We start from the raw sequence: 12,338 nt of genomic DNA, 5'->3' as shown, positions 1-12,338 counted from the left end.
GCTTGATAGATTGTCGGCGCATTACGGCTACCGAGGAGCTTCGCGGAGTGATACGTACTGTGCATCAACGTAATATTACCGTATTGTGTGTGTATAAGGACCATAAATGGCACCTGTAAGAGACGTGGTTATGAAGCGGATTTCAAACTCCAGGCTATCAGTCACACATTAAAACTTGGGAACAGAGCAGCTGTGAAATCTGTCTGTCTTTGTTATTACGCTCAGCGTCTTTTAGTTTACATTTTGACTGCACAATTGTGAGCTCTTTGTTTAGCACAAAAACAACCTTGTTTTCTTTTATTTATGGAGCATTATTATTTAATGAATGCTCATAATTTAATTTTGAGTAATTTTTTATGTACATCTGTGCTGTATGTTAATAAAAGTGCCTGTGTGACATCTGGGACACAGCTTTGACTAAGAACTCTCTTTTTGTTCTTACTTTATGGCTTAAAAAAAAAAATCGAGATATATATCTTATATCGCCATCCAGCTAAAAAATATCGAGATATGAATTTTGGGTCATATCGCCCAGCCCTAGCTTCAAGGTTTGATGTGCTGTGTTCAGACATGCTTTTCTGCATATCTTGGTTGTAACGAGTGGTTATTTGAGTTACTGTCGCCTTTCTATGAGATTGAAGTAATGTCACCTTCAATAAGGCATTTTCTCCCAGAGAATTGATGCTCACTGGCTTTTCTGACCATCTTCTGTAAACCCTAGAGATGATTCTGGGGGAAAAATCCCAGTAGATCAGCAGTTTCTGAAATACTCAGCGCAGCCTGTCTAGCACTAACAACCATGCTGCATTCAAAGTCCCTTAAATCAACTTCCTTCCTCACTCTGATGCAAATAAAGTGGTGGTTTAAAGTAGTGAATGATTTAGCCTTACATAATAATGATAATAATGTGGTTCATGTATGCAGATGGCTGTCCCCTCTGAGCCTCATTCTGTTGTACGTTTCTTCCTGTTAAAAGGGAGTTTTTCCTTCTCACTGTCGCCAATTGCTTGCTCATTGGGGGTCTTCTGACTGTTGGAGTTTTCACTGTATCACTGTGGGGTCTTTACCTTAAAACATAATGTGCCTTAAGGTGACTGTTGTTGTGATTTGTTGCCATATAAATACAAGTGAATTAAACTGAATTGTTTAATCCTTTTTTAAAAACGTTCTTAAGCACTTTTTAGAGTCCTATGCTAGACTGGCAACCTCTCCACTATGCATGTATGGATGCATGGCATTTATTTGGTGGGTAAAAAAAAAAAAATTGTGAGCAAGGAACATGGTGGCTAGCCAGAAAAAACCAACCAACCAAACAAAACAACCTTTGACTGCCACCCAGATTTAGGCCAATATGTGACCTTCAAAAGCCAGATGAAAGATTGACAGCCAACCTCATCTCTATGGAGAGTTTAAGGTTGACTGACAGCTGTCAACGCCCCGTTTCCCCACCCCACCGTGCAGCTTGAAGTCATCATCTATCAGAAGCAGAACTATGTCACTTTCTCTCCATCGCTCTCTCTCCCTTTTACTTAATCCCTCAGTCAGTTTAACAACTGTCTGTAGCTTTGACCTGGACCCCGTTAATACATAATCTGCTATCTCCAGAACGAACATGCCACAACCCTCCCCCACCATCGTGCCAGGCCTAAGCAAGCAAGAAAATTGCGGCTAGTGTGTCAGTCATGCATTGCAGAGCAAAGCAAAGCTGACGTGAACTGGCACTGAGTCACCTGGCCAAAGTCCGTGATGAGGGGGTCAACGCCCTCAGCAGGGGTGGAAGTAAAGAAGGTAGAGTCCTAGAGTAGCTTATATTGTGTTTATGCCAGTTTGGGGGTGGGGGTGTCCTAGTTAGCCCTGCTCTAGGGTATTCCATAAAGCATCATATAGTGAGGTTGGTGGGGCCATGCCATCTGCATTTACACATGGGCTATTAATTCAAAGGGAAATTCTTTCTGCTTCTGGATGCAACATATTGCTAATGAATTATTTGAGGTATTCAGAATATCCAATTTACAATCTCATAACTTATTCAACAAAAAATGTTAGAGAAGCATTATTGCTGCCATCTATCCATTTTCTATTACTTGTCCAGATTCAGGTTGTAGGGACAGACCTCTATCTCCCCAGCAACCATTTTCGGCTCTTCAGGGGTGATATCGAGCCACTTGTGAGACCTCATCTCTCTAGTGTGTCCCGAGTCTACCTTCACGAATTCTCTTGGTTGGAAAAACCAGAAACACCTCACCTGCCTGGAGTTAATGCTGCTATTAAGACTAATAGTGTTACCTGATAAAACAACATTACAACATTTTACCTGACAGGCTGAAACATACTATATTGCTAAGTCTGAATTATGTTATCTTTTTTGGAAAAAAGTAACCAAAACCTCCAAATAACTACTTAGCCATCCCAAAATAAGTGGATGATTTTTTTGCATTTTTTTTTTCTAAATGCATTAGCTCAGCCTGCCTTTTTGTATAAGGAAAAAAACGGATGGAGTAAATTTGCAGTGTTTTATGACAATGGAGCGACCCTTTAACCAAAAGCAAATCTGCCTACGATTACCACCAAAACCCATGTTGCCTAGCAACGTACAATTTAGGAACATGCTTTCAGAGCAGCTTTTGCGGACGTGTCCATTAACAGATGAAATTACCAAAGCAACAAATGTCAGCCACATGCAAATGAGGTCTACTCTGCTGACTGTGTGTGTACTAACAATGTGATATATGTGTATGACGCAGACATGAAGAAATCTGTTTCCAAAGCATATTTTGACTATCGAGCAGTGGGGTTCTTTTAATGTCTGCTCTTTTGGGCTTAAAAACAAAAGAAAACAAAGGAACAAAACACACACACACAAGAGGACAACAAAGCTGTCTCCGTTCAATAATGTGTATCCAGCCTGTCCTGTACATTTTAAGTCTATTTCAATCCACTATCTATGTACAGAAGGTCTCACGGAAAGCCAGAAGGCTGGTCTGAGCAAAATGGGACTATCTATGGATTACTGCAGCAAAGGAAGGATTAAGCCTCACTCCCTGTACTCATCAGAACCTGCAAAGAGAGAATGACACAATCACACATCGGCCATCAGCAGTGTAATTCGATTTTATCTGACCAGTGATGCTGCTAGTCAGCCTCGGGTGAGCTGGTGCTGATGGAGAAATCGGCCTTTATTGCCCAGCCTATAAAATCAACTTCTATCAGGCCATGGGATTTAAATATAATTTAGGTAGCCACTCTTGTGCTGATTTAAAGCTTTAATCTGATATCCAAATAAATCTGACCGACTACACAATGAGGATGAATTGACTGAATGCATTTTATTTAATCCGGAATTGAAAAGTGAATTTGGGACACAACCCATTAAATAAACACTAAAAAAACAGAAACAAAGAGGAGTCTCAGAAATAAAATGAATTAGCAGATCTGTTCATGAGGAACAAGGTAAGGCTAATTGCTATTCTACGCAGGTTGGCGGTACACCTTGGCAGGCAGAAGGGCCTGAAGGAATGCTGTGTGGCCCGAGTGGCTATAAAGCTTTTCGAGGCTACCGTGATGCATCCTTATTATCACAATGAGGGAAGATATCTGTGTTTACTGCAACAAGGGCTCAGGGGCCATGGGGAGACGGTGCAAGGCACAGAAAAAGAGGATGTGATCAAAAACAGCTGCAGTTACAATGACACCCCAGCTGAAGAGCTACACAACTAATGCTGCAATCACCATTATGCAACATCTTGAATCCTATACAGTTGTGGCAGAACAAATTCTTTTTTTTTTCTTAAATGGCCTGTTGATTTTGCTTTTGCGCCAAATAGTTACCATTTGATACAGCAGATAAGAGCTAAATTATTTTGAAAAAAGCATATCTGCAGAAGGAGTCGGTGGCAAACTCAATCCCACATACTGCACACAGATGCACACACAAGCTACCTCCTGTTCCCACACAATAATTGCACACAACATCTGACTTCTCTAGTCAAAGAAATCCTAATGTGAACTGTTCACACATGAATGCGGTGACTGACAGACTGTAACATGAAGACCGTGCACAGTTGTTAAATTTTAAAACATATCAGAAAGGCTGCTGACAGCTGTTCCTCCCAAATCCTCTATATTGCGCCTCGTCAATGCCATTCGTGTTGTATTTAATGGGCGATATCTCATTCTGACAAAGGAACTGCATGAGATTAGTGAAATGACAAAAGGTCTTCAGAGAAAGTAACAGGAATTCTGACAAATCAGGCTCTCGCAGAGATAAGCAGACGAGAAAGTGAGATGTAAGTATCGGCTTAGGACGTGGGGTAGATTACAAGAATGCTTAAAGCAAAAAGTTATCCTTTTATGGTAATAATTCAAAATCTGGACAGCAGCTTTATAAAAAATAGACAAGGGCAGCAAGAAAAGACACATCATTTATCTACTGTTGATGTAATTAGTGCCAAGACAGGAGAGGAAACAAATGACAGCACAGACCAGAAAGATAAAACGATTCAAAAAGTCTTCCATTAACATTCAAACTGTGTTTGGATTTTTTTAAGGTCAAGAATCATGCATAGCATACCAGTATCCATGCTGAGCTAAATAGATTTCACATACCCCTAGTCTGAATGCTGGTATAAAGCAAAGTATGCTGGTATAAAGCGAAGGCTTATCTGGTATTCACTTACTCATGATTCATCACGACAAAGGATGAAAATAGATTTACAGTGTCTTCTCCTTTTATTTATTTTTTTAAAGAAACAACTGCTGAATGGCTCTTAGAAATTTCAAAGTAATATTTAAAAGTTGATATGATTTCTAACAAAGCAGCAGCACTGCTTTGTGCTGCTCCTGAAAGCAATGAGAGGAATGGGAACTGGTATCTTACATAAATCACACACAAAATGAAGAGCTCTGTCACAAGTAAACAGCCTTATCTATTGAAAACATGTGAAACAGCCAAGAGCACATCTATCATGAAAACAGACAAATACCAGATAAATCTAAAAGGAGAAAAAAATAGGATTTACTTGTATCTGGAGATGCCATAGTCGACACGATGACTGGTGGACCCGTGCGTCGACTTAGCTTCTGGTTAGCAGCCAGGGCACCTTGGCCTTGAACGGGTGCTCCCACGGGAACGAGAGCATTGTCTGATCCTGGTCCCCCACCCTTTCGGATCAGCTGAGGACTAGGGTGAGGGCTGTGCATGGGTGACAATGGCACTAAGTTCCTGTCCCTCTTCATCAGCTCTATGGGCACTGTGTAGTTGGTAGAGTATGCTTTTGGTACCTGTTGCGGTGGCTGTGGTAAAGCAGGCATGGATATAGGCATCTGCTGTGGCATACCTGGCATCGAGTGAATGGACCCCGCAATGGCAGGCATTGACCCAGTCATCTGGTGAGGCATTATCTGCATACCTGGCATAGGCACCCCTGGCATCCCAGAAGAGTAGGCTGACATGGGTCTTGACTGGACAGACATGAGGGCTCCAGCGTATGGCCCTGGTGAACGAGGGGGTTGGCCTGGGTATCCTCCAGAGGCCTCCAGTAACTGCTGCGAGGGAGCACTGCTGGGCCTTCTACCGATTACTTCTCCCATCCGCGGAGAGATAGTTTGCATGGCCCCAGGTGTTGGTGGGGGCATTAGTTGGGGATCTACTGCTAAAGGTTGTGGGGTATGTGGTGGATGATGATGGTGGTGGTGTGGTTGATAGATGTCTGCGCGATGGCTAAAGCTATTAGAGCGACCTCGCATGGGCGTTTGAGGTTGGGAGGGGGCTGGTGTAGCTTCTATTGGGCGCTTGTAATGGTGGACCAGGCGAGACAGCACACGAGCCTGACCGAGGTTTGGGGCAACTGTGCGGACATCATTCTCCTCCATGACAGCCAGCATGCTAGTGGAGTCAAACCCCTGCTGGATAAGTGAGGAGATGGTGCTCTCTGAGAGGCCCTCGTTTCGCAACAGAGAAAGAAACTCTGGATCGACCGACTTCTTGGGATCCACCGGCAAAGGAGTCTGTGGGGCGGTTGGTGGAGGAGCGGGAAGAGGGGCAGGGAGTGGAGTAGCTGGGGGAGGAGGGGCTGGAGTTGGAACCACTTGCAGAGGTGGAGGTGCAGCAGGGGCAATTGCTGCAGTATGGACTGGAGTAGGTGGAGCAGGAAGTGGTGCAGCCATAGAAAGGTTAGGGTCAGTGACCGGCATGGTAGACGGAGGTGGCAGAGGTTGAGGTTGTTGCTGTTGCAGATGGTGTTGCTGCAACTGTTCTTGCTGAAGATGCTGTTGCTGAATTTGCTGTTGTTGTATTTGTTGCTGTTGTAGTTGTTGCTGCTGTAACTGCTGCTGTTGAAGTTGTTGCTGTTGGAACTGCTGCTGTTGTATTTGTTGATGCTGTTGTAACTGTTGCTGTTGTATTTGTTGCTGCTGTTGTAACTGTTGCTGCTGTATTTGTTGCTGATGCTGTAATTGATGCTGTTGCTGGATGGTTAACGGTGAGGCTGTCTCTTGCCTCATAATCATGCTTTGACTGGCTGGATCTACCACTAGACAGGTGGCAGCCTGCTGCTGCGGATCCAGAGGGCGGCCATTAGCATCAGTATAAACGGACTGACTTGTCAGAGGCGGAGGCTCACTGGCATACCGAGGAGACGGCTGCTCCATTCCATAGTGAGCAGGAGGGGGGTCTCGAGGGGATATCTTAGCAGAAGTTATAGCACCAGGTTCCCTATATGCCCTATTCAATTCATGAGTGCTTGGAGGAGGGGGAGGAGGTAAAGGTGATGGGGGCCCTTGAGATCCAGCCCGCACTACCTGACCTTGATCCCACGCAGTACGAGCCCCAGGTGTCATTCCTAAATGTGAGCCCGACCTGCTGAGAGGATGAGGCAGCGGAGGCTGATGCTCAGATCGGTAAAAGGCCTCCGGTGGCCGAGGAGTCATGGCTGGGTCATGGGAGTAGTAGTCCTGGTGTGGAATGGATCCTCGATGAGCCATGGGCACTCGTTCGTAGTGGTTTAGATCTGGCACAGAGCCCTTCCTAAGCCCCCGTGGGTCGTGTCTCTCGGCGTAAACCTGTCCGTAAAGGGAATCTTGGTAGGAATACGGGTCGCGTTTCAAATCGAGGTCAGGAAGACGCACCCCAGGTGGTGGCTCATACCACCCTCCTCCCTCTCCGTATGACAAAGAGCTCCGCCGGCCTGTTACTCTTGCCTGCTGTTCGTACACGCTGTCAGGTCTTTCCCACTGACCCTCATTCCCCCCTAACGTGTCCCAACTGTGGGAGCGTCCGAGGCTCACTTTGTTAGGGACAAGCATTGGCGAAAAAGAAAAAAGCTGAAAATCTGTTAACAGAGGAAAGAAAAAAACACAGAAATAGAAAAAATAAAGAGCTCCCAACAGGCAGTGTGTGTGAGAGAGAGAAAGTTCTCTTTCAGGTCTTCATGTGCAGCAGCAACAAAAAAATTGAACGGAGTGAGAAAGGATGAAGATGAAGCAAAGTCTAGCGTTTCACCTGATATCTGTTTGTAATATTGTAAGTCCGTACTATCAGGTGACTTCCCCCTTTGCTGGCAGCCCTTGAATAATTAATCTCTGGCCATGCTGGCTTGTTGCGCATGAGGAAAGAGGACACCACACACAAACATATCCACATCACACCAAACCACACAAACACTGCAGAGGTAGAAGACACAGAAACAGAGTGCATGCTTGAGCTAGCCAGCAAACATTCATCCAAAAAAAAAAAAAAAAAGGGGGGGGGGGGGGGGGGGAGAAGTGGATAGGTTGGGTTATAGGTTGGGATGGGCAGGGGCTTGTACTAATCCAATAGGGTTTAGCTGTCCCTTCTCCGGGACATTTTACTTGCTCTGCCGATTGCTATGAGGGATTACACCTAAATAAAGCCTGTTTAATTCCACATCCAACTGTGACGTCATGTGAACCAGATACGAGCGTATCTGGTGATGGTGATGAGTATCGTGATCATGGTAATGCCAGTGATTTTGATTCCATTCCCAAATCCCTTACCCGCTCTTTCAGAGACACCTACCTGAAGCTGCTGCTGATGCGCTGCCGTCAACAGGTCTCAGAACGTAGTTTGGCCGAGTGATGGCGAGGGGAGGGGAGGCCAGGCAAGACGTACAGCTTCATTGAAAACAAATGAAATACAGGTCTCCCAGCTAAGTCCCATGTGCTGTCAGTAAACATCAAATCCACTCTGATTGGACACTAATCCTCCAGGCCCCATGCTTGCAGCAGAGCCACCACGCAACTGCTGCCCAACTCTCTGTGAAATGTCCTTGATGGCTCTGTGGTGCTTACTGACAGTGCCTCACTCTCTTTGATTTGGGATCAGTCAGACCTGCTGTCTGTATGTAAAATGCAGGACAATGAAAATTGTGATTGCAGAATGCATGATGAAATCCACACGCAACATCTGGCCTCAAAATGAATGAGTGAAATACGTCACTTTGTACAGACCCTCAGTATAATTTAATCTGGCCATTTATATTACAGTTCTATCTATATGCATCTTACTGTCAGTAAAATACAGCACCTTCCCCCTCTTTCACAAATCTCCTCTGATCTCCTTCACTTAGGGAGGCTCTGTAATCTGGATTTGCCCCTTTGCAGAGAAAACTAAAACACCGGGGAGGGGGATACGAGTGTGTGCACATATGTGTGTGAAGGGGGAGGGAGGGATCTTTTTGTAACAGCAGTTAATCCCAATGCACCTACAACCTTCGCTGAGCAAGAGCACCAAAACACAATCTCATTTCAATTTGTTCAAACAAGGAGGCGTATGAAAACAAAACAAACTGTGCTATGTATCATCCAAGAGACATTCATTAAGTTGTAATTAACTGGATACATTTATCATTTCAATTAAAAAAGGTGATTTTCATTGCGTGGCTCTAAAGGTGTACTTACCCAGCTTTCTGCAGGTCTTACTTCATGCCGTTGTGGCTGAAACCCGATCCTGATCTGGATCTTGTTTATTAATGCATGAAAACACATGTAAGATGAGGAAGTGTCCATCTGAAATTCCCTCTCAGAGACAGCGAGGGTGTGGTAATATATAAGACCAAAGCCTTGGTTAATATCGGTGTTAATGGAAAACTCCTGAATACTCATTGGCACTAATATTTTGCTTAATCGGAGTTGTGTAATTAAAAGAAGGAAGAGACCAAAGAGGGAGACTTTTTGGCTGTTTTCTGAGAGCTTTTCTGAACTGCTAGCCTGCTTCATGTGAGAAAGGAAATTAAAAGGGAAGGAGAGGAGGCACGAGTGAACCATCACAAAGATCTAAAACAGACTGTAAAGATGAATTATTAAATCAAAGCAGAGGAATGGGGGGGGTCACTTTTGAATCCCATTTTGAATTTATTAACCAATGGGGGGGTGGGGGGGGTTACATTCATTCAATCTACGGGTGTCATTCACCACCTGAAGACGCAGTATTTTCTGTGTTTAATGTTAAACTTGGACAACACAGAAGCAACTTTCCATGCTGTCATAATCCAAAATGATTATTCATTTCCAAAAGTCAGACTTCACACATATCATTCCTAATTGAGACGCTTGCCTACAACCATCATCACAAGGCTGACAGTCTTTATTGAGAACTGAATAATGCTGCTTAGAGCTGGAAAAAGAAATATCGCTAGCTCTCTGTCAGTATATTCATTAATATATCCACATTTGTGTCAAGGGCAGCAGGGTAGTAAAGACCGACTTCCTTCCCTAACCTCATCCGCTCCTCTCATTACTTTTTCTGCCCTGGTTCTCGAGCGACTCAGTACAGCAGAGCAGATCACTCATGCCCATAAAGTCAACTTCAAATAGAGAGACGGGAGCAGAGGTGTGTGCTCAGGGTTTGCGGATCTAATCCTAACAGGAAAGCAAATCACGGCGTTCTGTTTGCTTCAAACTAAACAATGTCTGACTGTCAAATTTTAATGTTCCAACATTTGCCATACTTCCCCGACTGTGCACACAACGCCAGATTTCCCGTAACAGCAGGATTAAGGAATTAAGCCGAGGATTTTTAGAACAAATATAATACCACCCCAGCAGAAGCTTATAGAGACCCTAGACTGAATAAGATTTGACTGGTTAAAAATTCAAAAGCTCTAAAACGTATAGAAGCCTCAAGTAAATGAACCTGGAGTGAAAATGCAGTTATGGCATTAATAGATTACAGAAAATACTTCTCTATGTTTTCTCTGGTTTTACTTTTTAAGAATCAGAAGAGTGCACTTTTCTCAGTATTAAAGAGAAACGCATTAAGAAGCAATTTACATGAATGGTGTGCAATTGCTAGACCTATGGCTAATCCATTGCACAATACGAACGCCATTGTTTAATAAACATGCTTCAACTCTCTGTCACTCAGCCCTCTCAAACATTGCAGCTAAGCCAGCGGGACAACCAGACGTGGGTCACTTTATGTGTCCACATGGTCTTATCATGCAAAATGTTTGCATGCTTTACCAAATGTCAAATCAGAAGGTTTACATGCAACAAGCAGATTTAGAAATCTGAGGTCTCTCCACACGCACACACAGATATTTGGCTTGAGCAATCCCATATCCCCACTCAGCTTTTTGACCCTGCTCTGCTCTTCTTCTGACATGCAGCACAGACAGCAGTGGCCACGGTGCTTCATTAATGCTCCTTTTCATTCACACGCGCAGACTGCTGCTAAAGCCTTGGCCTTGGTCTAGTGTGCATACATGAATAGGAATCACACGCTAACTCAAAGTGAATATAACAGGAATAAAAAACAACTGTCTCCTAGAGTGTGACACGCCACGTACCAAAGGCATGATTCGAATGTTAAACACACATTGACTTATGCATGAGCGCGAGGCAGGAGGCACTAACTGGAAATGGGATTACAATGCCAACACTGCTGCAAAGAATAATGCTGTCAGATGAATTGCAATGCAGCCTTAACAGACATTATGTACATGACTGGCTTATATGTGATTCCAGTGGGATTATTTGTCTCTAAAGGCAACTCCATGGGGAATGAATGGACAGTAAAATGGAGGTAGATGACAATGAAGCTGGTACTTATCTAAATGACAATCATACACAGGGCAAAATTCATAAGTGACACACAATTCTTTCCATTTTTGCTGCTACATATACACACACAGCAGCAGAAGCCCGCAAATTCTCCAGAATTTCCTCTATGTCAGCTATGTTACACTGTGATCCCTCTACACATAATCCATCTCCATTGCGTGCATCCCATCATCCCACCTCTCCAGCCCATCCTTCATCCAGTCCCTAGCCTGATCCAAGGAAGCCACAAGTCATTAAATACTCCTTGTCGTAGCTGAGGAGTGCATTTGATTTCTTCCAGGAGACCATTTCCAACTTTTAACAAAAGTGCTGTATGCCAGCATAAACAAAGCCAAATAGAGGCACTAGACGTAAGAAAACAAACAAGCAAAGTCACATGCTAATGACAATAACAACAAAATCACACATGACAGTGTTTTTCCCTCCAAATATAACACTGTTGTATCTTTGCTTTTCTGCTCCCCTCGCTCAGTTATGCTCTCCATAAAGCCTATAAAGGGGTCGTGGATTTTGGTGAGGAGCCTGGAACAAGCCCGAAGGCAGGGTGGTGGGATGGTGGCGGGGGGAGCTCTGACCCAGACACCACTCCGATGACTTCACACAAGAGCTGGATGCCAGAGTATGGAGAGAGTAGGGTGGATAATGGGGGGCAAGGGAGGGTTAAAAGCAAAAAGGTATATGTAGCAGAGCCCCGAGTGTGCTAAAAAGCTCAGGATACAGAGGCCCCATGCACCTCACCCCCTCCCCCTCTGGGGGGTGTGTGTGTGTGTGTGTGTGTGGGGGGGGGGGGGGGGGGGGGGGATGACATCAGGACAACTCCACCCTTTTTCCCCCCACTACATCCCTGCTTGTCCTCTCTGTTTAATTTGAAGCGTTTGGTTATAATGAAAAAGCGTGCAGGTCCGTTAAATGCGAGGAGATGAATAATTCACGGGCAAAATTTTACAGTGTAGCGGCTTGACTGGCCACATTATTTACTACTCTCTGTTAAAACATTTCTCCCCGTTGTACACATGACAAAACAAGATGCATTATCAGGCATTAACATATTTATTTAACTGCCAGCTAAAGCACTTGGAGTCGCCATGACAAATTCCACTACCCCACCTTGTGGTGTTTGCGTCCAAGCACAGATTCTCAACTTGTAAATCAACATTCAGGAACATGCTGTCGCTGCGACCTAGTTCACATCGCAGCGCCATTCACACCCCGTCTCTGCCTGGATCAGTCAGTTAGCTCTGGCTAAATAGCAATGGCAA

The 12,338-nt window shown here is 44.3% G+C and overlaps 1 protein-coding gene across 4 annotated transcripts in view; it reads right to left on the bottom strand.

Moving 5' to 3' along the window:
- The window catches only part of ctbp2a (C-terminal binding protein 2a), an 82,405-nt gene that overhangs the window by 32,489 nt on the left and 37,578 nt on the right, over window positions 1–12,338 (bottom strand). For 2 of the 4 annotated variants that reach the window (XM_080868735.1, XM_080868736.1), the window contains exons 1-2: window positions 8,036–8,354; window positions 5,019–7,328 (exon numbers count right to left, since the gene is read on the bottom strand). The exons of 1 other annotated variant lie outside the window; for it this stretch is intronic. In XM_080868735.1, the coding sequence (XP_080724861.1) occupies window positions 5,019–7,302 (2,284 nt within the window). In that variant the 5' untranslated portion in view covers window positions 7,303–7,328; window positions 8,036–8,354. Of the gene's footprint in view, window positions 1–5,018; window positions 7,329–8,035; window positions 8,355–8,916; window positions 8,929–12,338 lie in introns of those variants that run through there. One more of the 4 variants, XM_080868734.1, reaches the window with a different exon arrangement.

The sequence above is a fragment of the Rhamphochromis sp. 'chilingali' genome (assembly GCF_963969265.1).
Source record: "Rhamphochromis sp. 'chilingali' genome assembly, chromosome: 20".
In the NCBI taxonomy this organism is placed as follows: domain Eukaryota; kingdom Metazoa; phylum Chordata; class Actinopteri; order Cichliformes; family Cichlidae; genus Rhamphochromis; species Rhamphochromis sp. 'chilingali'.
Note: the sequence above shows the minus strand (reverse complement) of the source record. Positions and strands in the feature narration are given on the sequence as shown.